The sequence below is a fragment of the Pseudomyrmex gracilis genome, unplaced genomic scaffold, assembly GCF_002006095.1.
Source record: "Pseudomyrmex gracilis isolate BER0280 unplaced genomic scaffold, ASM200609v1 scaffold_10, whole genome shotgun sequence".
NCBI classification, from domain to species: domain Eukaryota; kingdom Metazoa; phylum Arthropoda; class Insecta; order Hymenoptera; family Formicidae; genus Pseudomyrmex; species Pseudomyrmex gracilis.
The window spans coordinates 375,061-402,174 of record NW_018020594.1 but is presented as its reverse complement, the minus strand read 5'-3'; the positions used below and the strand labels follow the sequence as shown (position 1 = coordinate 402,174).

Below are 27,114 nucleotides of genomic sequence, written 5' to 3'. Positions count from 1 at the left end.
CAATATTGGTCCTGTCTTCTTGCCAATACTGGCCCAATATGAATGCCGAACACTGGTGAACAAACGGGCCAATATTGGTCCTGTCTTCTTGCCAATACTGGCCCAATATGTATGCCGAACACTGGTGAACAAACGGGCCAATATTGGGCTGTTATAAAATACAAAAATGGGCCAATACTGGACCAATTGTCAATATCGAGTATCGGCTATAAAGGTTGGGCCATTGTTGGCCTAGTAGTATTACTGGAAGTCTGTCGGCAATTCCTACATGGGTACGTATATATGTAAACATTTAAATTTAAAAACTTTTTTTCTCATCTTTATTACATATTTATTTATTGAAAATTACTTCTGCTAGAAAATATCTTCTCTTGCGTCTCTTTTTCTCTTAAGAGACGCGCCGAGATTAATTTCTTTCTTTGTGAGCTCGTTTACTGCGAATAATATCGCAAAGAGAAGATACACTCGAAGATATTATACTTTGCATATTTGCTGCGAGTATTTATCTTTATTATCCGACAATTGTGCCACTTTTTTGTAATTCTGTAGTTTGCAGTACATAAAGAGATTACATCATTGTGTATATACATATTATATATTTACACAAAAACAAATTTGATTCGGATTCCCGAGTACCTGATCCTCGATCTTCAAAAGCTTCTGACTTTGTGATATCAGATTTCCGATTCGCGACTCACACTCGGAATCTCTTGCGTCTCGCTTTTTTTTTCACCGCGCTCCCCATCGTATCGATGCCGAAACGTCAGTTCGATACGTACTGAGATTCGCATGTCGAACGTTTATCGTCACCTTTGATTTTCTTTGCTCTCCCCTGCGCTTTGTTTCTTTTTATCGACTCTGTTCATTTTCCTTTCGCGACGATACCCCCGCGCAATTGTGTATCCGCGTCTACCCATTACCAAAACGAGTCGCGGGGACGAGAAGCCGGGAAGTAGAACCGTCGAGAGAAACAATTTAACTAATGGAACGTCTATTGTCTGAGAAAATCCGTGATCGCGTTGATCCTCGCGTTTTCAGCCCATTTTTCCCTTCGCGTAGTGTGTATGTATAACAGTGAAAGGGTGTCTCCTCTTACGCAATTGCTACTTGAGATTCTTAAAAAAAAAAAAAAAAAAAAAAGTAAAACGGAAAATGTACCGTATATGATGAATACAAAAACGTTGTGTATTGCGTGTTTTGTATAACGCGACACACAAGGTTCTCTCCCTCACATGGGTTCTGTCTCTCTATACGTGTATGTGGTGACACATACCCCTCTCTATTTCTATTTTCCACGCTCGTGACGATCGTCGTTGTTGATACGCGATTGGAATTCCTACGAATACCGATCGATGTAGACTGATATTCGCTCGGAATACAACGACGCGGGAATGTAGGATGGGGATTTACTATAATACTTTGTCGTAGAACATGCGAAATCGGAATGAAGTTCCGTTCAGAAAAATTATTTGCGCACGCGTCGAAAAAGAGGAAAAAAAAACGATCTTATGAAAAAATAACCTCGATAATTAATATGCGTTTTCTATAGATCTTCTATAGATTCTATAGATCTTTCATTAATTTCACGTACATAAAGAGAAATGTCTCTCGTGCGTAATCTCGGAGTAAACGTTGCAAGTTGACTAATTAGTTGGCTTATAATACGATTTGCAGCAACAAGTTATCGATGGATTGTTTCGAAAGTGACTTTCCCCTGTCGATTGTATCGCGAGCAACTGCCATTTGCGCGTCTTCGGAGTGCATAATGCGTTAGTAGACGGTTGAGAGACGCACACTCCGTCAGAGAAAATCATTATCGACCATCTTGTCTTCTCTGCTTGCATCCGCGAGTGTGTCTGCACTATTATAAATTAATCAAGTAACAAATTAAACTAAAAAAGTTAATAAAATTATCGAAGAAAATCTCCGAATATTTTTTTTATAATATTCTGCGAATATATTACGCAATAAAAAACACGAGTGTCGATATAATTAATGTCTCGGTGTAATTTTTTTCTGAGAGAATGTTTTTTTGTGTATAATATAATTAAAACTAGAACTAATATTAAAGGCCATTGCACGTGAAAACATTGTTGTTCGTAAAGCAAGCACACACAATTCAACCAATTATAATATTACCTTACTTTTAGCTGGTCTGTGATTAATTGATTTACTTACGATCTTACGATTACAAAACTTTTGTCACGTGCAATGTCTTAATACACGTGACACAATAATACGGACTCAATCGAAATTAATGCACCCCCATTTTCGGCGGCTAAAAGTATTGCTGTTCGCTCGGAATAAATCAGGAATTAGTCAGAGAGTGTCGAGCGCGATGACTTTTCGTCGACGACGCGCTCGCACGCCACGTCACGCATCGTCGACGTACAATACGTAATGCGTGTTCGTACACGCATGACAAATGCCCCGCGCTGCACGATATCATTATCGTCCAGGTTTGCGCCATTCTCCCTCCCGCAGGGACGACAACGAGGAAGCTTCACCCGGGAGAGACGACCGGTTATAGCCACCTACGACCTCCGCCACCCACCCCATCGTCGGCTCCGACGATTTCGGTTCCCACGGAGCCGACACCGTGTTACGTGAACCTGCTTCTAACAGAACACGTAAATACGTGTATACTCTGTTCAATCGATATGCTACGGCGTGCGTATGCGCGGGGAGACGAGAAGACATTCATATCGCAGTGAAACTCAAATACGCGAACTCGGAGAGATGGAACTGCGTAATATCGCTCTTCCTCCACCTACGTTGGCTCGTGTCGTATGCGCGTTACTGATACCGATGACGTTTCGTAACGCACGTCGATTTTTATACCGCGAATCTTCGATCGCAAACTTTTTGTTTGTAACATACGTTTGAGTTGCTCGTATATCTCGTATGTATCAGAGATAATAATGTACTCATCATATTTAGTAAATTGACATTTTAATAAATAAGCAATTAAATATGTATGTAACATTAATATTTTACGAATAATTTCAAATATAGATTTGAATCTTTATATCGGTCATACATTTGATATCTTGGAAAGAAAAACAGAACGAAAGAATATATCGTATATTGTACGTATCGTATACTCGCGCCGCGAAATAAATTGTTCGCACGCACAGCATTCCTATAAAAGCTCGACGGTGTTTATTTCATCGTATCGGAAATCGTATCTATACGGCGCGACGTAGACCGGACTTGAGCCGCTGGTTTCGCCCTCGCGGCACGTGCTCCTATTTTCTCGAGATTCTATTTCTCTTTCGCGACACCCTCTCCCGCAGCTCGCGCTGGATGTAACCGACCGTACGACCGAGCGAGATTTTGCGCGTGATGTTTCCACTACTTGAAAGAAAAAGAGACGGAGAAAGAGAGGAAGAGAGAGAGAGAGAGAGAGAGAGAGAGAGAGAGAGAGAGAGAGAGAGAGAGAGAGAGACAGCCTGTGCGCCGAGTGCGCTTATATATCGGGCGGCAAACGCGGCCACCCACGGGAACGGAGTGCCGACGGAGACCTTTCTCGTCTCGCGTCCGCAACGAAGTGCGAGGAATATAGCGTATTCGGGCCGCGCTTCTCGTACAACGAGTCGTGCAGCTCAGTCAGTTCGATATTGCGAGGGACGACGGGACGGTGGTCTTAATGCATTTGGCGAGGTAGCTACGGTACGCATCACCAGGCACCCTTTCCGCAAGCTCAGCACTCTCTCTCTCTCTCTCTCCTTCTTACACGTTCTGTTCGCTTTGTCTCTCTCTTTCTCTTTCTCTCTCTTTCTCCTTATCCCCTCTCGAAAAAGTATAATGGCCCTAAAACGAAGCGGACGAACGTCCTTGGCTTTAATCTCTTAACGGGCAAACGACAAAAAATATTAGTTGTACTCTTCTTACGGGAGGAGAGGACAGGAGCCGCACATCCGATTAAGAGATTACCTCGTCCGCGATAATTATCAGTGGCGATGCGTATATATATTCTCTTATTTAGGATGCGCTCTTTTTCATACGCTTATTCTCATTTAATTCGCGGAAAACTGACGAAAAGTTCTGAAGTTTTATTGATTTCAAAATGCTCTCTTTCTCTCTCTCTTTGTTTTTTAATGAGACGTTAAATGTGTATTGTGGACAATAATTAATATTACCTTTGAAAGCAAGTCAGCTCGTATCATGGCTTTAGCGGTCGAGTAACTCTAATATGTTGGTTTTCAACAGTTTTGCAAAAACGTCGAGAGGATTTGTTCGCAAACTGCTGTTTGAAATTACGTGTCCGAAATAATAGGTGTATATTTGAGAACGAAATAATTGCCCTGTCTCTCTCTCTCTCTCTCTCTCTCTCTCTCTCTCTCTCTTTCTTTCTCTACGAACTCCACGCTTTAGGAAGTTGTGATGTATTAATGTTCGAATAAACTTTCTTTATTTATATAGCGCCGAAGCTTGAAACGTCTCTCTTCGAGCATTTTTATCGAAAATTGCAAGTAGGTCACAGCGGAATTACTTTCACACAACTTCGATAAGCTATTGCGCGAGGAAAGACACAATCAATTCGGCTGACGTTTCCATTGTTTTTCTCCTTAATTGTATTTAAAGTTAAATAGTGTCATAATACGAATTATAAATTATATCTAGTTCGAAGTGTATAAAATTTATTATTTACGATTTACAAGTTACTTGCTATTTGATTTATAAATTTACTTGCGCTTGTTATCGTACCGATGTTATTTGTGTGGGTAATTCTCTTTAAAAGTGATTTTTTACATAAGAAAACATTTCAGACACACGTATTTACAACACAATTGTGTATCTTCTGTTGCATCGTCTCTTGTACTATTATTAGTCAACAATGACTTTCAAAAAAAGCTCGTAATTGACTGAAGAATGAAATATCTCGCGTGCAAATTTCTCTTTCCGTTACTTTCAAATTGACGCCTGTGTCGCGACGACTGTGTGTGTCGGTCGGGGAGCACTTAGAAAATCGATAAGCCCCGGCTCGCTTGATCCGCCGTTGGCTGCTGCCAGGCCATATCTTGATTAAAATCAGTGCCGTCGCCCGAGTGCTCTCCTTTCTTCGGTGTTTCCCCGTCGCTCTACGTCTGCCGTTGCTGTGCTGCTGCCGCCGCCGCCGCCGCCGCCGCCGCGCGATGAATCCGGTTAGTCTCGTTAACGTCCCAAGTCACTGAGTCTCTCCTCCTCGAGCCGCCCCGTCCCCCCCGTTTACTTTCTCTCTTACGGAAAAAGAATCGCATATATTTGTTCGGATCGACGAGGGGAATCACCTGAAAACACACCTCGCCAATGTATTGCTCGCTCTCGCAATCGAACGCGCGATATATCGACAGGCGGCGCGAGGCTTGGCTTCGTCGTCGTAGCTCGACCGCATCGCGCGATCTGCGCTCGACGATGAAAGTGAAAGCCAGATTGTGCACGTATCTATTTGCAAACTAAACCGGTCGCACGCTGACTCGCCCAGGAACGCGTCTAACCGGCGTTAATTCCGCGCGCGCACAATCGACGCCGCTCAAATGAACACTTGAAACCGGCTGAGAGAAAAATTGTTTTTTTTTCTTTTTTTTCTTTTTACCGATGATCCGTGACCGTGCCGCGGAATGAAATTCAGAGATTATACAGGTCTGTGTAAAAACTTTCGACGTGGGCGTAAAAACTCACTTAAGAGCGACGGGACTTGAATTTCCATATACGGGATACCTTCGGTACTTACTTGCGGTCGCGAGAATAATAGAAATGTACGGATATGGAAAAATATGCTTTTCTCAGATAAACAATTTTATTGCCGCACGGATGCAAGCACTGGAGATGACATTAATGCACTTTTGTGTACCCAGCTCATTACGAGGGAGGAATTTTCGATCGAAATTTCTTCTCTGTCAGATAAATAAAAAGAGAATTCAGGATATATCTATCTCGATCGATAACTAGATACATATATCAAAGAGTGTCCATCATGCGCTAACGAACCTTGCGCTCGCGGCGACGTTACGCGTATATTTGCGACGTATGCAATATGCTTTGTGTCGTGGACGCCCCGGGCTAAGATATTCCCTCCGCGGAGACCCATAAGACGACCCTACCTAAGATCAATGTGTGTCGGGGGACTATTCCAAGGACCTATGCGCAACCGGAAGCTGATCGGTGGAGAGACGGATAGAGAGAGAGAGAGAAAGAGAGAGAGAGAGAGAGAGAGAGAGGGAGAGATAGTGAGTGAGTGAGTGAAATAGGTAGACGTAGGGAGGGGTATCGACAAGTGGGTGCTGTTTACCGTGCTCAAATGTTGACCGAACTCCCTCGACCGTTCTAGCACCATATTCTGCTTTCAGACGAATCTCGCGGGTGAGTTTTCATTTGTGCGACGGGCCAGTTAAATGAGGAGAATGTGCGTGATCAATAGGGAAATGATCGAAATTAATTTTATACATGTCGAAATAAAAAAATTTAAGACTTCTAAAAGTCAAATCCAGATATTGGAAATAATATATATGCGTAATATTTAAATATTTCATTGACATCTCATATATATATATGTATAGCGTGTAAAGTGTTTATTTAAACTTCAAAAATTTGGTTATACGCGAGTAATCGGGCCCGGAGAGTTTATTTCTCTTGAATCGTTCAAACAAATTGTGCAACAAGATCTGAATAGGCGTGGAAATTAATTCTTTCGAAACGAGTAGAAATTATCTGCTTATACACACAATATATCAAAGAAATATCGACAGTAAATTCAAGCGTCCTCAGCTAGCGTTCTTTGACATGTCTGAAGAAGTAGGTTGATGATCAAAACGTCGTTGATATTGGTCTTCAGAAATGACGCGTACACTGTGTGAAAGCTTTTATCCCATCCCTCTATCGCCTCGTCCACCCCGTTCGGTACTTGGACACAGACGGGGGAACTTCGGTACCACGTTTCTTCGTCTACAACGATACCTCCTTGTCCCATCCTCCCGTTGTAGCGGCAGGATATTGCGATGATGCGACAATGAACGCAACGATCGCTATCTGATGCGTCCTGTATGGGGGTGTCGAGCCACCCTTGCGAATCCCGTGGACACGCGTATGGCTGTGTGGATGCTTTCATACGGACACGTGCACGCGAGTGTGTATGTACGTGTGTACGTGTGTGCAGGCGACAATGCGCCACCGACTAAACTACCCCCGACTGGTGCCTAAACCTGTTCCTCCCCTTTTATTATAGCCCGCGACGGTTATTGGATTGTACCGTGCTATTTGTTGGCTGCCACGCTAATGGATCCATAATCACCGGGACGAATTAACGCGCTACAACGACGCCAACGGGCCGTTACTTTAAATACAGAAACGCCGGCGCGCCACTTATATTCCATATATACACAGGGCTCTTGAACGATCATTGTTGGAGAAATTCTGATATCGCTTCTAACTTACGGAACTTTTCACTTCGATATAAATCGTATTTTAAATATTAAATATTAAAGATTGCAAAAGCTATGTAATAAAAAAATATTTGTTATATTTTTATATTAAGATAGTAATTATTGCAATTTTCCTTAACGTAATTATTATATATATATATATATATATATATATAATAACATTTTTTTCGGTGGAAATAAATGTCGCACATTTACTGTACGTTGATATTGTTTTCTACTTTATATTTTTTTAAGTGTAATAAAATTTGTAACTTTTTGTGTCGCTAATTTATATTTCATTCATTTAATTCAACAGCAAATTAAAAAACAGCAAAGTGGGAGGACAGACTTTCGGTCTGCGCGAGTTCGATGGACTGGTTCCCCAAGGGGAGAAACCAAGTTAAAGACCAAGTTCTAATCCGTTAATTTAATTCTGCTTTTTCACATCAAATCTGTACGCTCTCTGTTACCGATCACGTATACTCGATTTAAGTTTGCGAGTTCCGACTTTAAAAACTTACTCCCTCCTTCCCTCTCTTCCCCAATGCGTGATTATAGATATAAGGCTTCGAACCGTATAAACACCCTCTGATCTTTATTGTCGCGGCTAGGTCTTCCGATACATATACATACATTTACAGCGCCCGGCTTTACGGACCTGTCGAGCAAATGAAATGAAATTCATGCAAATCACGGAACCGCGCCGCGTTGGTTTCCCTTTGCGCTGTCGAGGCGGCATCGCATCGGTTTTGTATCGGGGCGGTGATGCGTCCAACCTACATCACGAGGGTGAAACTCAGTGTCCCAGTCCGCTGCTCGTTTAGACAAAATTCGCGGAATGACTTAATGGTTACTTCTTGAGAAAGTTTTGGTTAAATAAAAACAAATTATTTATACGCGCGCTAACAAAACCAAGCAAAAATATATTAAGAAAAAAATTCGAGAAACTAGCAATTAGAAAATTTTAGAAATTTTAAGAAATATTGCGGACGCGCAAGAAGAATTGTAATAATTAAGCCAGTTTTATTTCTGCAGTTTATATGTTTTACAATCTCTCGATAAACGCGTAAATGTTTACTTTTTTGCTTTCAGGTTACGCTAGAAACGGGCCCAATTATTACGGCAAGCTGATCGGGACGTTGCAAGAATACGCGCACGGTATCAAAGGTAAAGTGTACGCTGTTGATGACGCAACATTATTCATAAAAGGATTTTGCTACGACGGCACCGGCCCGGACGCTTACTTCTGGGTTGGTAACACTTCCATGCCCAATCCAGACGGTTACATCGTACCTTACCCCGAGACTGATAAGGACAGGTAACTGCCAATATTTGTGCGAAATAATCCGACATATTTATATTATGTTTTTACGTAGAAAAAAGGAAAAAAGAAATTGACTAAACGATACTCTCCAGATGCGCTAGAGCGAGTAGTAGAAAGTAGCCGAGCAGAAACGTAATAAAGTGCTCGCGCAGATGAAATCCGAACGAGATTGGCGTATAATTCCCATTTTATGAACTGCACTCTCCCGCGCACGACTCATTTCGTTCGGCCTTTTCCTTCTGTTTCCATCCCTTCCCCCTCTCTTTTTTTCCACTATTGCCGGGGCACCCTTTCCGCATATACGACCGCGCTCGCAACGGGCTCTTTGAATTTCATTTCATCCCTTGGTTACGGACTGCCGCGCGCTTCGTCCTGCATTACTCTCACCACCTTCCGTCACTACCCTTTCTTTCGGTCCCCTGCATCCCTGACCGCATGCACAACTCCCCTCCCTCTCCTATATCTTCTTCGTTCCGCAACCCTTTCGGATCCTGCGCACTTGATGATTCGCATGAAATGTAGATCCGACGACAACGCCAGGAGGCGTGAAATCAATCAAATCAGTCGTTATAATCAACAGTTATAAGTCGCACTAAGATTCTTTTTCTTTTTATTTCCTAAATAGTGACCCGCAAGTGCTGCAGGCGTACAATTACACCGACATCATTCTGAGGTTACCGGGAGGCAAGCGCATACGCGATATCAAGTGGTTGAGCGTTTGGTGCAGAAGATTTACCGTGAGTAAACGATCGATCTCGATATCGTCAAAATCAGTTTTTTAACATGTATATTAATTTTTCAGCGCAAAATGAGATTTGCTTCGAAATTATTTATTTCATATTTTAATTGCGCGAAAATTCATTCGACGAACGAGTTTCCCGCGTTCGAGATTTTGCGCGATGAATTTTCGGTGTTTTATCGCGGGGAAATCGCGCGATATATATACGTAAGAAGGCGTTTCTCCGTTCGACGGTTGTATATAGTTATATCGCGCGTTTTATTCCAAATGCTACGAGACGCGAGAAGAATAGTAGAGATAACTTGATTTTTGAGAAGGTCCAGGGAAGCTCTATCGGGGAAGGGAGACGTGCATTCGGGGTCAATGGAGCGTATGAGATGGATACGGAAGCCGAGTCTGAGGGAACGGTGTGTACGCGATCGTGTGAATGCGCGCGTACACGTGCGTGCACACGCACGTGTGGGTGGCGAGTCTCCCTTTTCTCGGCTTTCTCTTCTCTCTTTCCCGCTTCTCTTCATTCCGAGTACACACCAGTCTAAACGCGCGTGCGATTCGACATTTCTTTATCTCTCGCTGGTATCTCGCTCGCCGCAAATCCAGACGAGTAAACACACGCACGCACGCACGCACAAACGCACGCGCGCGCGCTTAATAATGTCACGTTGATGAGTGCGTAAAAAATATCGAAATTTACAAACACACCCGTGTCTTAATATTTATCCCCAATATTTATTATCTAAAAAAACAAAATAAAAATTGAAAATTGTGGGATATGTTTTTCTGTTTGAAGAAGTTGGAAAATTTTTAAAGAATTTATCAAAAAAGAATGTGTGTGACTATTCTCACGAGAACTTTATTGAGGACAGTCGATTCTTCTCCTTCTTTTCGATAGTTCTTCGAATCTAACACACATCTGAAAACTTGCGAGTGGATTTTCATTCCATTTTCTATTATATTGCACAGAAGAAAAACCTGCACAATAAACAAATTTACTTTAGAGAGTGGACAGCTCGCGTTAAAAAAATTTAATTTGCAAGAAGTTAAAAAAGAAACATTATCACTCTTTATAACATCTAATTGTCCTACTTGGCGCTCGCTAGTGAGATATTTTTTCTGACTACGGGATTTCTCATATTTTACTTGTATATTTTACTTACAATTAATGTTCCTTCTTTGCTTTTGTTTCGCAGACCGTGCTCACTTATTCGCGAGTTAATCCAGCTTATCTCTCCCGTTTCTTCTCCCTCTCATCACAAGAAGAATACAAATTAAAACACAGACATATCCTCTCAAACAGATTTCTCTTGCCTGAGCCGATGCTTAAAAAAAATCTCAGCGATCGTAGGAGTCCGCGCTTAGTCCGGGACTACCCTCGGTTCGTCTGCCTTTCCCCCTCTCCTCTCTCTTTCATATTTCCCCTTTTATCGGGCGCACACGTATGAATATAACGACACACAAGCGCGATATCCGCTGCCTCTGGGAAGGGGAAAGAGGTTTGAAGCGAGCATATCGACGGTAGAGAGCAGAGCTTTTGCTCTTATATTAGGAGGGCTTTAATATCGAAGTCTGAGGGGTGCTCCCGCACCGTGACAACCCTCCATCAGACACGCTCTGTCACCGCAAAACGCGCGCTGTCCGCCGCCTACGGTCCATTCTAACGGGTGTCCCATTACGATCGCCGCGAGTCATCGTTCGGGGTTTGGCATAAATCGCTCTCGTTTACGGCCGCCCCACCGATCGACTAAAGCGAATAACTTAGGGGGCTGCGCGCCCGTAAGAGAGATTTTTACGGCGAGTTCTTTATATCGTGTTCTCTCGTAAAAAAAAAAGTACGAAAGGCACTTTACGCAGCGAAAACGAGCGTTCTTGTTACAACAGCGAACGATTCCCTGTTAGCGATACTCGCGATCGATTGATTGCGTTGTGTAACACGCGGGAGATGTAGCGCGAAGATATATACATATATATATATATACAACTATTTTTTAACATCACAGTAAAACAAATCAGTTTTGTCGATGATGTATTGAGAGATTTTTCTACAAAGCAACGAATCTTTGTAGAAAAATGTCTTGTGAAAAATGTAAATTTGCAAAAAGTCTGACACAATTGAATATATAAACTTTCTATGAATTCGTATTTTGTTCTTATGATAACATAATTTAAAATCTCTATAAAATAAAAATTTTATTATTCTCTGTATTCGCGTTAAGTGTGCCATGGAATAGAGAAAAAAAACTCAGTATACATATCTAATTTCAAACATAGAGTTCATCTTTGTGCTTATCAGGATATTTCTCGATTGGTTACGCCCGGTCACAAAAGAGAAGTTTTATAAGTGTACGTCATTGAAACGTTCGTAGAAAGTACCGACTTCTACGCGCGTGCTTTGCTTTCTTCTTTCTGTGATTTACAGAAGAAGTGGATCTCTTTATTGGATGGCTGATAGTACACAGCGGTAGTTTTCGCTTGGATATCTGGTAGACAGGAGCTGTCTGCCAGTCAGCACTCTCTCCCTCGCGCTTATCCCGGAACACAAGATATATATGTATTGTCAGAAAGGATATATATATATATATATATATGTGTGTGTATGTATATATATAAAATATATGTAAGCTCTCTCTTCTCTCGCTCTCTTTTCTTCTGTTCCTTTCCTCCACGTCCTTCCTTTTTGGATCCTCGGGATCTCCTTCCGCTTCTTCTCAAAGACCCACCCCCTTCGGTACAGTATCCTTCTTCCTTCAAATCCGTCGGGCTTCCTTTCAAAGGAACAGAGATATCCTTTGGCGATATCAAACCACCGCTCAATGGACCACTGATTCAGGTGGGATTTAGTAATTTTTTTTCCTCGTCTCGATACACACACAAATACACACATATATGTATATTATCTTGTCTTTCGACCGCCGTTCGAAGCGGACAGTCACTTTTGTATGTGTGTGGGTGTGTGTTATATGCAGGGAATGGACGGCGTGAAAGGGTGGTGGTGGGAAGCAACTTTCCTGTCATCCCGTGACGTGATCTTATCCGGCAACGGCGGCATTCGCCTCTTGTGAAGGAGTTCGAACTGTTAAAGCCGGGTGATCGGCTTGTCATCCCGTTCCTTCGTTTTTCTTTTCCCCGACGCGCTTCTCGATATTTCATTCTCTCTCTCGACAGTCTCTCACTCACGATTAATCGCGTTCTTATGTTCCGCGTTTGTACAATGCGTGAGCGGAATACTAGCGCGTAAATCGCGATCTCGCACAAAGTTTCATTTCTCTCTGGCTTATAAATGCCACTTATTGGAAAAACGTTGAATATCCGCTGTATAATAATTTGAGATTTAATGCGTCGCATGGCAGGAATATAAATTAAACATTAAACGATGTAGGATATATCGTTTTTAATTTCCTGGCTCAAACGTTTTACACTTTACTCATGTAACGATAATATCTGAAAATGATACGCACAAAGCTCTGATACGTGCAAAATGCAAAGATACATTTTAACATTATTCTTATTAAAATTGAAATTTCTCATGAAGGTAAACACGACTATATGGCGTAATAATGCGTCGTACATTTATTATGACCTCGTTGAAACATTTTACTACATACATTTATACATATATACACATATTAATGTTACACGCAATGTGAAAAAAATCAAGTATTTACATGTGTGTATATATATGCGCACATGGATCTTCTTTTTTTATTTTCAAAATTTCGGAATCACAGAAATATGTGTTTTATGTGATATATATATATATCACAAAATACATTAATTATTGCAAGAAAATGGAGAGAAAATTATACTTAAAGCCCGAATACAAATATAATAAGCATACAAAGAACTACACTATGTAATTATGTACAATTAAAGAAACCATGTCATTGGAAGCGCACGCTTGATTACAACATTTTTCACTTTCTGACTGACCTATGCGTGACGCAGACTACTTTGCCACTCGCGATTACGCGATTGCGTTCATTGTTTTTCCCAACGTGACTCATTTGCGCATCGGATTCGCACCAGTGGTAAATCATGTAAAAATAGATACCGGCTATCGATACGCATTATAAGCGCGTTCATTGTTTGCATTACATCTCATCGGGATATGATATAATTAACAATTTATCTCGTCGTAAGTTTGTTTATAATATTATATTGTTGTAACAGTACACTTCTTGAAAATCTTTATTCAGACATTTTTGAAAATTACTCTACCTTATGTAACCTGAGACGTCATTTTCCTTAAACGCTCTTTATTTATCAAGAGAATGAGACACATTCGAGAGACAAGTAAAGTTTTGCATTTTCGCGTTTGCATCATTTTATACCAACTGTTTAAGAAAAAGTTTCTTTCCGCGCTGAGACAGCAATATTTCCGAATGAAATTTAGTTCGCGCGAAGTGTTAGAAGTCTATGGAAGCTGTTCTGGTAGTCGAGTTCCGGTTGGAAAAAGAAATGGGTTTCTTTCGTACGTGTGTCACGGAACATTTGCATGTGAATTCTCCCGGTCTCTCTTTCACGGCATCCCGGGAGTTAATTAAACGCCTCATAGTTTTCGGGGTGGAATGACGAAGTACGATTGCTTCTGGCACCGAGTGGTTGGACCGACCCCGTCTCTGACCGCGCGCGCGCGCGCGCACGAGAGAGAGCATCAATTAATAACCGCTTAGAATAGATTCCTGGAGATCCACAAGGGTGCACAAGTGGAGAATCGCGTTCTCGTCGAGCGTAAAGATCATTCTGAACGTCGATATCGATAAGCGTATTTTAAATATCATCGTTTATTTAAACTCTTGGCGCACTCAATTTCTTTTCACATTGTTTTAAAGTTGTCGGGTGCAATTCGAACAAAATCGTTAACGCAATGTGAAAGCACACATGTCGTGCGTTTTTTTGTTTACGGTTGTATTTGTATTTTTATTTTTTTTTTATAAGATTCGTTATTAATGCGCGTTAAATACGTAATGTTGTTTCAAAACATGTCGTTTTTTTTTCATCGCGCATATCCGACTGAATGTCCGCAAACGTTTCCCGTGTGTGTGACAAAATTACTTCCGGTCAAAACTCTGTAACCCGTCGGTCGCTTCGGCGGGATAATAAAATGTAGTGACATGTGGGTGATTTTGCGATGCCCGTCAACAATGTGAAACGTAAAAGCGACATTGATAAGTTCACGGTGGCGTACGTAAAAGCTTCGGAGAACGGTTTTTCTCTATATTGACATCATTCATTGTATTGGCGCCCGCGGAAAAGCTTTCCGAGTACACGTCACACAACTTCGGAAGCCGTTCCGTGCCGTTGGATTTTCTTCGCCGAAAAGTCGACGTTAATAATCGATATCGGACACGCATCTCTCCGCGATATATATATATATATATATGTATGTATGTATATGTATATATACAATATACACTTTTGGAGCATTTGAAACACGACCTCTTATAAGATTTTAGTCCAGTTATGTAACTTTTTGAAATATCGTTTCATTCGCTTCTTCTTCTTTTTCTTCTTCTTCTCTCTCTCTCTCTCTCTCTCTCTCTCTCTCTCTCTCTCCTCTACTTTCGCTAAAGCAACAATAACTCGCGCAACGAATGCAGTCGCAAAGCGTCTATCCATCGATAGATAGATCCATTAATAATCCTGACAAATCGGCAAACGACTTGTCACCGAATGATGCAGTAGCAATCGGTACGTGCGTGTACGATGTCGATGTACAAATCGATGCACAAATTACTGAGTAGCTAAGTCGTCCATTTGCGATTTGCCGCCGCTACATACTGGTCGAAATTTACGACGGAATAAACAATTTAGTATTTAATTACATGTAAATTTATTAATGCGCGATGAGAAAAAAACGACGTTTTAAAACAAAATTGTATTCTCTAAAAAGACTTTCAGACCTCTTTTAATTTCGTTAATTTTACAAAATGTTTTATTAACGAGCATTAAAAGATTTTATAGATACGTATAATTCTCGCACACACGAACAATAATGTTAAACCGTTTAAGGAATTGTTTTGCTAACAAAAATATACGCGAAGAAATTTCCGTTAATTTTTTTCCCCGCGAACGTACGATATTATTCTCGCGAATAACATCGACATGTAATAAAAATCTTAGCGATTTAACGCTCAGTCTGCTATAAATATCCCTCGCCAGCGAATACACACGTTTCTCCGATAGCGTGTCATTCCGGCCTTTGGACATTTGGAGCTTCATCGATCACGTAGAAAATGACTGTCCGCGAATACGAGAAATCTCGACGTTCATCGATTCGGCGTCGCGCGATCGTCTGTAACGCCTCGCTTTCATAGAGGGATGATACCGCGTGTCGATGCGTACGCGTAGATACTCACGCACACACACACATACACACGTGCGCGACGCACACTTGTACGCGTTCATAGATCTCTCCCCCTCTCCGCGCACACACACACATTAGTAGGACGGGGACAGGGAAAACGGACGATCAGGAATTGAGACAAGGTTGATAGTCCTGGATAACAGTGGCGCAGGCGCAGACGCGACAATACCCGGTCGATGTTGGCCGGGGCTGGCTGACTGGCTGGCTGGCTGGCTGGTAGCCGAGGATGTTCTCTCTCTATCTCTTTTTCTCTCTCTCTCTCTCTCTCTCTCGCTCTCTTCTCGCTTTCTCTCTCGCTTTCTCTCAGTCTTTTTCTCTTCTCGTTCTCACCACCCTGCAGATATCACCCGTTTTCGTTCTATCATTTCTCTCTTTCGTCGCGCAACCCTTCCCTCCTCGTCGCGTTTCTGTGTCTCCGCCGTTCTTCGTGACTTTGGGCTTTTCGCGTGCTTCGCCCCCGCGTTGCCGTGCTTCTCTGTCTACCCGACGGTGCATTTCTGAAAATGATACGACGCTTACATCATCCCACTTTCCGTTCCCACGGTCGTTCTCGTCGCTCCCGCTCTTTCGAGCCATCTAGCGTGTCCTCCCCTCGTCGCATCCCCCGCGCACAGGTGTCGTTCCTCCACCTCCGAGTTCTGTCCATGTCGCAGTATTCCGTGTCTCAAGCGCCGCCATTTTGAACGGGATTACCCCATGGTCCTCGCTGGCCAGCAAGGTAACGGAGCCGGAAGTCAAGAGTTTTTCAAAAAGTCGAGTAATATTTTTAGTTTACAAGCACACAAGGAGAAATAGAAAATAGACGTTTTATTGATGATGAAATTAATATCAAAAATTAACGTTAAAACGTCTGTATTTTTGCTTTCTTTTGTTTGCAGAATCTCTTTTCTTTTCGTTGATCTTCTTTCGTATTCACTTTCGTGATTTGGACGGATTTGGTAAATGTTTCGAGAACACTTTGAAGATCGCACGAAGATCAGGCACGTAACAAGTTGAATTCCATTTAATCAGACGTAATGTCAGCAATTTTAAAGTCAACACAAAGTACACGTGTAATCTCAAGGGAAGGTCGAAGGGCGTGAAATGCCTCGTGCGCCATTTTGATATCACCTACGCATCGACTCGTTCTCGTGGGTGTGTTAGATTGCGGGTGATTCCAGCTGATGTACGCCGATGTATCGGATCGTATTGAGTACATAGCGATCCATCGACGCACAAACGCCGATACATGTTCCGAGATATCAATAGGAGCTCGATCGAAAATGGATAAAATCGAAATATATAGCCGACTCGAACCACTTTTCGCGAGAGAGATTCTCGACCAAAAGCAGCGCCGATTTAAAACATGTCAGTGCAGCTAATATTACAACTTCATATATATATATAAATATCCGTTTGCAAAGACATAAAAGTGAATACAAACGTGCCGAGAAATAACTCCCAGCGATAAAACTACTTTTTTTTGTTCGATACGTATCAGGTTTCATTTTATTTTATCTCTTTTCTCGTTCACGTTTTTATTTTTGTCTTGTTCATTATTTTACACTTTTGCGAGCAGATGTGCATGTTGTTTTCTAAAAATGAAACAAACAGCTCGAAATTGGAACGCTGCTTTTTTACCGAGCAATTAGTACGTGGAAAAAAATGTCGTTACTTATGAGATTTTGCAAAACAAACGAAACTTTCTATTTTCTATTTTAATAATTGCGTTTTTTTTTGCATTTTGCGTGCTACAAAACACATTGCACTTTTATTCTAAAATTAACACCAAAAATAAGCACACAATATTGTTGTTTGCTAATGACGTTCTTTTGCATCTAAACAAAAAAAAACATGTTTATGACAAACGTCGTTGATCGCTGTTTTATTATCGCTAATGCTGCCTTTTTTGTAGGATGTTATTGCCCTTTCAGACAAATATCGAGTACGTACAAGTGGAATCAATCGTTGAGCGACATTTCAAATAAGAAAGGCGGGAGAACCGCGGGAAAAATGCAAAAATGCGAAAATAGACGAAGATGGAAAAAACGAGATGCAGCAAAGTAAAGCGAAGTTAACGTCGCGTGCGTTTAACTACGGTTGTGTATTTCAACGAAAGTTATCATCTTTACCCGGCGGAAAAAGCTCTCTGTTTTCTCGTTATCTTTGTTTCTACGTCTCTTTTCTACAGCCCCCCTTTCTCTCTCTCTCTCTCTCTCTCTCTCTCTCTCTCTCTCTCAGTTTCTCTATCCAGCTCTCTCGCCTTCCAACAACCCGATTGGACGGGAGCTTGCGAAAGTTCGAGGTATCCCGGAGGACCGCCCACCGGTCCTTCTATCGTCGGGAAAGTTTCGTCACTCGTATTATACCAGGATAGGTAACTGCTACTATAATATTGTCATAGTAGCAGTGGTGTATTATACATATATGAACGGAGGTGAGTTGGTCTAATCACTTCCACAAGCTAGGAAAAAAAAGAGATCCTTTGTCAAAAGCTGATTTCGATAATATATTTGGTGCATATCAAACAACAACAATATTAAATACAGATAAATAAAACGATTATTAACGCATGAAAATTCCTTATGAAATTCCGACACGTTGCGCTGATTTTTGACTTTCATCGTTGTGCCAACAGATGTGATGATGATTCTTTATCTTTCGATAAAGTTTGTGTGCTCCACTAAGTGATATGGACTTTTTTACAAAAATATAAAATTTCAATTAATATATCCATTACACTTTTCCAATATCTCTCTTTGAAAAAAAAAAAAAAAACGAATTTTTAAACGATACTTAAAACCTATGAGATTAGAGACTAGCCCAGTGAAACACATTTAACAAGAGCTTATCCGGGATAGTAAAAGTTTCGGTTAAAAAAAAATTCCATTAAATCTGGTAGCTACGATATAGAGGTATTATGAAGAGGAAGAAGAGGGGGCGCGCTCGTTTAATTTATCACCTACTTAAAGTCCAACGATCTCGCGAATAGAAGATTCTTTTTTTTTTTTTTTCACTCGGATTTCAATTCGCTGTTTCCCTCCCGCTCTCGATCTGCCTTCTTACCGATTGCTTGTCCTTCGACTTTGAATTGTGGGATTCTATAAAACGCTCGTAAAGAGATACTCTTCGGATCTTGTTAAGCAAGGTGTACGTTTACACAAAGTTTTACTCCCGGTCGAATGATAATAATCACTCGACTCTTTCTGTTGTGTAGATCTATGTAGGTAATTCGTAAAAATCCAACGCGCGAAGAACTAACATTTTCATGTTTCGCGTATTGTTTTCAAGGTAAAGTAACCGTTTGAAACTGATAAAAAATGTGAATCGATGATCTAATGTGAACAAATGGATAGAATAACATCTCGATAATAAAATCTCGACGTTATTTCTTGTAAAACACCGTTTTATTATGTAACACTCGCGTTTAATCGACTATACGACAGACAGATCTTTGTGGAATGATGGCGCGTTACATTACAGCAATAAACTGCGAAGCATTAAACTGCATTTACGCCCTCGAGCGGTGGAATGGTCGCAAGGGACGACGAACGATGCTATTGCATCATCTAACAAGAGCCAATGTCTCAATTTCCGAAAGGACGTGTGTCTCACGACAGGGGGGGCGATTGTGTCGTGAGGGACGTCGCCCTCGTGCGCGACGAGGGGTGATACGGACCTGATAAGGCGCTAAAATAATATACAGTCACGGCTTGGAACTGGAATCTCCCCGATACGTAATGCCCCCTTTATTTTTTTCCCCTCTGGATTTCCTCCCTTCATCTTTCTCCCTCTCTTTCTCTTCCGGCTCGTTGTTGCCTCCTCTTCTTTCTCTAATTGTTTTTCTCTCTCTTTCTCTCTCTTTCTCTCAATACTATTCGTGACTCTCCAGTTTGTTAGGGAAGGGATTTATTTGATTGAATATCGACTGCTCGAGTAGCCACCCACAGGTTATAATGGGTGTATCAGTAACGCACAGATCCCGACTGCGCAGGAAGCGAGAAAACAACACTCCCGTAATATGTATGTGGGAAAAGAAAGATAAAAAGATTGAGAGAGAGAAAGAAATGCGTAATATATTTTTACTTCTTTCTTTAAGTTGTGTTATCAAATTTAATTATTACACACAAAATCGCAACATTTAATAATTTGATTATCAAATGTAAGATTTATATTTGTAACATGTAAACTAAAATAAACCACGTAAATTACACAAAAAAAGAAAGAAAAAACAAAAATAAGATTGATACACGGCAGCACGTGTGTACTTTCTCGGCTTTTCTCTTTCTCTAACAATACTCTTCATACGCTGTCAAAGTTGAAATACGTCAATTAGCAATTATTGAATCGAGAACGTAAAACTGAACTTGAGAGCAAGCAAGGCTCTCTTTTTTTTTTTTTTTCTAAAAAAAGCGCGTTATTTGATAAATGTGATTATTCAAATGTCTTACATTTGAAAATGTTTAAAAACGAAATTGCAACGAGAAAACAAAGACAAACAAGTCTTTTATTATATATTTTCGAGCTTTATGTATTTTCGTCTATATTTTTGCTATGCAAAATATGACTACACTCTTGTGTGAAGTGCATCCCACACGCGTATCCTGATATGTAGTATGTATCTTGGCATAATAGACTTTAATCCGAATCTAAATCTGAGCTTACGAGATAAACAGTCTATTAGGGAGAAAGGGGCGTAGCAACGACCCCGCACGGAACTTCGGAGTCCGGGGGATGTGACGGTTACATCAAAGGTATCGGATTGAGGAACCCTAGCACCGGTCGCATCCCGGTTTATAATCCGAGAGATACGCGTCCCTCATGCAGCAGCAACCAATCGCGGACAATCGGATCGAGACGGAGCTTTTCCTCGGGAAATTATCGCGGGAAGATTAGACGACGCGGAAAGATTGACAGGCATTAGCGATTGCGAGGGACCAAGTTGTTTGTTGATGAAAAATATCGTTTACATCGAGATCGAGATCTAATCGATATTGGAAAATTAATTGAGAAAATCATTTGTTTATTTGAGAACACGAACAGTAATCTCGAATATATTATTTCGGAACTTGGAAAGAAATTGATTTAAATCGGATAATTTTTTTTCCTTTTTAATTGCATTTTCTCAAACTCTTATGTGTAAAAATATAAGTATACATATGTATGTAAAACAAGCTTTTTAAAGAGTCTATTATATTCTAAACTCTAGTCGCTTGTTGTACAATAAAATTTGCAAAATTACACATGTTATTATACTATTATAATATGCAAGTTATAATTTGTGTGAAATATTAATTTAAGTTTATTTGAAAAAGCTTGAGTATTGTTCATTTAATTGTTGGCGGTATTTTGTTCTCGAGTATACAATATTCCGACATCTGCGTTATTGAATTTACGGTAAGTGATTTTAAAATTTTGATAACAGTCCGAAACTCGATAATTCGGTCGTAACACAAATATATTGTTACTCTTCTTACATAGAGAAAGAAAGAGAGTCGAAAGAAATAAATAAAATAATAAATGAAAATTACACACACTAAATCTCCTGGTTGAATATCTTATTTGTTATCTTACACGTAGCCGATCTCACGTAACAAAGTACGTTACAAAAATAAACCATGATACTATATTGTTGCTAGACGTGGGCGCTCTCGACACTAATTTGGTATTTCATTGAACTTTGCGCGCGTTCTATTTATAGCAAATCTTCTCGTGATGTGCGATGTGAAAATCAACACGTTGATTTTCAACAAATGGAAAATGCGCGCAGATATTCGCTCGCATCGTCGTTAATTAAGGAAAGTTGCGTAGGTGCTATCGAGTTTATTACCAATACACGTCAATGTTGAAGATTAATATCGTTAAATGGAAAGTAAATTTCTTGTCGTTTACAAAGAGCGATCATCGCAGACTCCGGAATTAGTTCGACGTAAATTTAGTTTGAAAGTTGTAGTTATTTTGTGGGTGTGATGTTATTAGTTACATGCGCGCGCGCACACACACACTTAAAATTATATCGAGAAACTGTATTGCGACAAATAAGTGTCATTATGTAATGTGATAATAATAATAGTAATGTAATTTTTTCGCGCGCGCATTAATATTTTGAGAGTTTATAAATGTTGTGATTTAGTTTTAATTTTTTATACTTTAGTTTTTTATATTTTAGTGATTCAATATTTATTCGCGCGATTTCTTTTCCACAACCAATTAGGGACGTCTGGTGTGTTTACTCTTTAGAACAAGTTTTTTTTTTTAAATGATAAATATGTTCTAATTCTCTCATTAACTGTAATATAATAAGGGAGAGCACTTTGAAGAGCCAGTTTTAAGTACGCTCAAAATGCTATTAAGCTCGTCTCGCGGCTTATTCGTACAGAACAATCCAGGACTTAGCATACATCGAGCCATCAGCAAGTGGAGGGTGCACGGCATGATTGACGAGCCCTTAAACGAAATGGGATTAATGCGCATGCAAATTTCGCAGTCTCTCTCTCTCTCTCTCTCTCTCTCTCTCGAAAATAATTGTTATTAATGATGAAATTAGTACGCGTGCCCACTAATTTAGTCTGGAAATTTGAGAACTCGAAAAGCTTGCTTCTCATAAGCAAGAGCACAACTGTTAGACTTCATTTCAAGGAAAGAACAATGTATGTTTGATATGATAATTGTTAGTAATTATTGTCGGTGTATTTTGTCATCTTTAATAAAACTTGATGCGAAAGAGATATGAGTCGACAGTTACGAAAGTCGAATAAGATAATTCTTCGAATATATTAAATGAATATTAGCGTTGGTAACGTAGATGATCAATTGTCCAAATATTCTATCGGTTAGATGCATCTTAAAGACAAAATTCTTAAAGACACACACGTATGTACGCACATCTCAGAAAGGAACTTTTGCAAAACTACGCCGTTGATCTGTGCACTACACGCAGAATTCCGCAAAATGTAATTTCCGAAACTTCTAGAACATATTCCTCGGAATGGTTGTTTCCAGAGAAAATCGTAGCTCTTTCTCTCATTGCAATTCCGAAGACACAATCTTAGTTAGTGAACTATTTGCCAGCTGGGATTTTCACGCGCGCGCGTGCGTCTTCTCGCGCACACAACACATCTTCCTGATTTAATTTCCCGCCCCGCTGAGACACTAGCATTTATCTACTTTCTGTTTTAGCAGGTTAATTAAATTCGCCTCAATTTTAATTATCCAATTACTACCTAATCATAATTGAAATAGCGGAATTGCAAGTGACAAGAGAAAAGAAAACATCTCTCAAAACCTCGGTAATATTTCCATTCTAATTTGCGTGCAGACATGCGTGAGAGAGCGCACGATTTCAATTATGCAAAATTACATTCAAGAAAACTAATACAATTAATATTTAATTTTTTTACACAAAAAACTACTTTTAGATTTTTTAAAATAATTTATATAAAACACTATAGATAATATTGAAAACACACGAACATTTACTTTTAAAATTTATAAAGTTTACAATAAAAAGTATTTTGTCTCGAAATAATATATTAAGATAATAGCTTCCTTGTGTAAGAAAATTCATCAAAATAACATATTATTTTTTCGAAACTCGATTTATATTATTCTCTAGCGAGACGAGAAAAAAATTTACTGGAAAGAAGATCGATGTTACATACGACTTGCTATTTTGCCATTCACAAATAGATTTGTTCGGGATTTCGAAATGAGTTGAGAAATTGCCGAACGTTGAGTTTTCTGCCATAAAATGTATATAAAGCTCCCCGGAGAAAGAGGGGACGAATGACTTTGCTCTCTGTGTACGTAAGGGTGGAGAATCCGTTTCTCGGATTTTACGGACCTTCAACCGATATCTTGCCTCTTTACCGTCTGTCTCTCTCTTTTTCTTTCTTTTCTCGACTTCTCTCACGTTGAGACGTTTGACGGAACTTAGAATATAAACGAGTCGAGAGAGAGAGAGACCCCTCATCGGTACGTCGCGTCAGCTCGAACGCTGGATAGGGAATGATAAATCGACTCTTTCGACACCCCCCGTGGGGTGTAAATGCATATCCTCGGAAGGATAAATTAGCGGGTTTGTCGATATGATTTTCACAACTTCAACTTCAAAAACCGTAAGATATACACAATGCGAATGCGATTGACGTACGATCTAATTCTTATTTTGTTTTAAAACGTTATTTAAAGTTATTCTTGCGATCGTTACTTCAAGATCCAAGGTTTAAAAATTTTGATGTAAATCTCATTTTGTCTGATGTGCATTGACAAGTAAAGTAGAAAATATACAAAACAAATATTTAGGAAATTCACAGAAAAATGCGCGCACGTGCGCTAAGATAATTAATAAATTTGAAGAGTTGATCCGCGTACAAGATCGAAAAAAAAAATATGTTAGTTTTGTTTATATCTGTTTTCTAGGTTGATTTCGGCGACGTCTTTATTCCATCTGACTTAAAGGTACCAAAATTACAAGTGCTCCCTGAATTTTCGAGATTAGCACACGGTCTCCGCAGCGGTAACATTAGTATTCTAGACAGCAAAACCATCTACATTCCGAATTTACACTACGACGGTGGCGGTCCGGACGCTTACTTTTGGGTAGGCAATGGTTCAGAACCCAACATTTATGGTATCAAAGTTCCCAATGAAATGGGCAGGTTAGTTGACATATATAAAATAAATTCTTAAATTACGAAGTGTTTGCTATTATTTATTTTTGAATTAACAATTTGATAAAATAAAAATAAAAATTGAAATAGTAAATGCATATTTCGTATATAATTCGATAAATTATATGGCAAGTGAATAAGCACGTGCAAAATTAATTAATTTTACGCAGTTTAAATTGATCAAAAGTATAATGTGCTATGCTATACTTCTTTTTAAAACAAATTTGTTGTCACACATTTTTCTATATAAACCTTTATTTTTATATCATTCTGATTTACATAGTTAATTATGTGTAATAATACAATTTTTCATTCTTCTATTTGTCAAAGTATTTGTCAAAGTTATACATAATTTAATATAATATAGTACTTTTAACGTTAGTTTCAACAAATTTTACCAAACATTCATAAAAAATATATAAGTTTTTTCAACGAATTAAAGATTGATTTTTTTTTTTTTTAATTGAATATAATAAGACGCGCACTGTTTGTTCTATGTGCCGAGATAATTATCGATCCTATTTGCTGACAGTCTGGCACCATTAAGAGGCTACCAAGGAGAGGACATTGAGATCGTCTTGCCGGGAAAACTGACAGTGTACGACATCAACTGGCTTGCGGTGTGGTGCGTTGAATACAGACACAATTTCGGGCATGTTCTAATTCCAAAGGACCTCGACGTCCCACCGGCTCTCGGCCAGACGAAAATTACGGTAAACCAAAATGAGTTCTCCAATCCACCGACCTGATATGTCTCAAACTTCGTACCTTACGTACCCTCATTAACGTTCACTATGATAATATGCGCGACTCTGCTCTTTGATATACACGATGAAAGGCTTCGCTTTAATAGAGACGTATTGAATGCACTGTGAAGAGGAACATTTGCGCCTTTCTCTGATAAAATGCACGTAACTTTAATATTTTAGGTTGAATGAAACCTTAGCGAGGCTCTTTTTTGTTATTCTCAAGCAACCGGACCAATCTTGTTTTAGCAGATTTTAGCTCTGAAGTTAAAGTCCTATATCCTATTTAAAAACCGAGTAACTGTAATCGTAAAAAAATTCATTTCTTATATTTTTGTACATTATATAATGTACAAATATTTGTTTATTTGTGATATATTCTTTTTCTTTAATAACGTCGTTCTTGATTTTTAAATGGAATAGCCGCCGTGGTGGTACAATCCAGTAAGTACACGACTGGCACGTAGAAAATTTTGTTGCACAAACAAACGGCGGTAAAGTAATAGTTCGCTCTTTTCTTATTAAGACAAGTAGCACACCAACGCCAAAGCCAGTCAACAATTGTAAGGAGATGTTGGAGGGTCGTGTTCAAGTGCAATGGCAGCTGCTTGGCGAGGACGTGCAGATCCGGGTTTCGGGACGTATTAGAGAGGACCAGTACGTCGCGTTCGGGTTGTCGGGAAAGGAAGGCAAGGCCGAGATGGTCGGCGGAGATGTCGTTGTGATCGGATACGACAACAAGACCGGCAGATTCATCGCCGAGGATTATTACTTGTCAGCTATCAGTCAGTGCGACGGCAAGAAGGGCGTGTGCCCCGATAAGAGGGTTGGCGGCAAGAATGACGCGGTGTTTGTGCATGGAGAACGAAAGAACGGTATAACAACTGGTACGTTTCTGTCGTGAATACTGAGTTAATGGGTTTCGACGGCGTGACAAATGGGGAACTCTGCTGTGTATATATTATATGTATATATATATACATATATATATGTATGTATATATATATATATACAAAGGTCGAAAACATCCGTTAGCGTGCGATTTTATTTTAATTACAGTTACGTATACGCGTCCACTTCGAACTAACGAACCGGAGAAAGATAGAATGATTCCTGAAAGGGAAACGAGCGTGATCGCTGCCATCGGACCTCTAAACGTGCGGGGCGAAGCCAATGCTCATGAGAAATTCGATAAGACCACGGAAGATATTCGTATCGATTTTACGACAAGGCACAATGTTCACGAGTGTACGAATTCTCTGTATAATATTCCAAACGAGCCCGAGATCGAACCCTGGGTACCGGCGGTTATTACTGATACAAATACTTTCACCGCAAGAATCGGACCGACTGGCGCGAAAAGGGGTTATTCGCGAATAACAGGTACGTGCGTGTTTAATTTGTTTCTGATGAGTAACAAATAAAAGCTTGATTTATACGCCAAATGTGTAACATCATAGTACGTTTATGTACTTTAAAACAAATATTGTTCAATTAAATTGTAATTTATAAAACTATGCATCTTATTTCAATCTTATCTCAGATATCTCTCGTATTAATAAATTTGAAAGAGATTTGCATTAATATATACACATTATAAAAATGATTAATACACAATAGTAATAGTTTAAAATTTTTAAATAAATGAAATAAGCCAATATATGAATCCAAACACGATTGATTGTGTATTTTTTTGCGATTTGAGACGTAAATCGCAATCTGTTCATAATAATACAAAGTTAAAAAAAGACACCAATTGTGTTTGGATTTCTGATTGACCTGTTTCATTCACATATTTAATTACAAAATTGTTGAATTATCTCGGTAAATTCCTGTTATTCGAAAAATATCATATATATATATATATATATATATAATAACGTATAC

The 27,114-nt window shown here is 39.7% G+C and overlaps 1 protein-coding gene across 5 annotated transcripts in view; it reads left to right on the top strand.

The window, feature by feature from the left end:
• Positions 1–27,114, top strand: part of LOC109862718 (protein Skeletor, isoforms B/C) — a 54,826-nt gene that overhangs the window by 26,567 nt on the left and 1,145 nt on the right. For 4 of the 5 annotated variants that reach the window (XM_020442856.1, XM_020442858.1, XM_020442841.1 and 1 more), the window contains exons 3-9: positions 8,496–8,721; positions 9,353–9,464; positions 24,231–24,469; positions 25,014–25,194; positions 25,651–25,671; positions 25,754–26,114; positions 26,287–26,610. In XM_020442856.1, coding sequence (XP_020298445.1) covers positions 8,496–8,721; positions 9,353–9,464; positions 24,231–24,469; positions 25,014–25,194; positions 25,651–25,671; positions 25,754–26,114; positions 26,287–26,610 — 1,464 coding nt within the window. The remainder of the gene's footprint in view (positions 1–8,495; positions 8,722–9,352; positions 9,465–24,230; positions 24,470–25,013; positions 25,195–25,650; positions 25,672–25,753; positions 26,115–26,286; positions 26,611–27,114) is intronic. The other variant, XM_020442862.1, reaches the window with a different exon arrangement.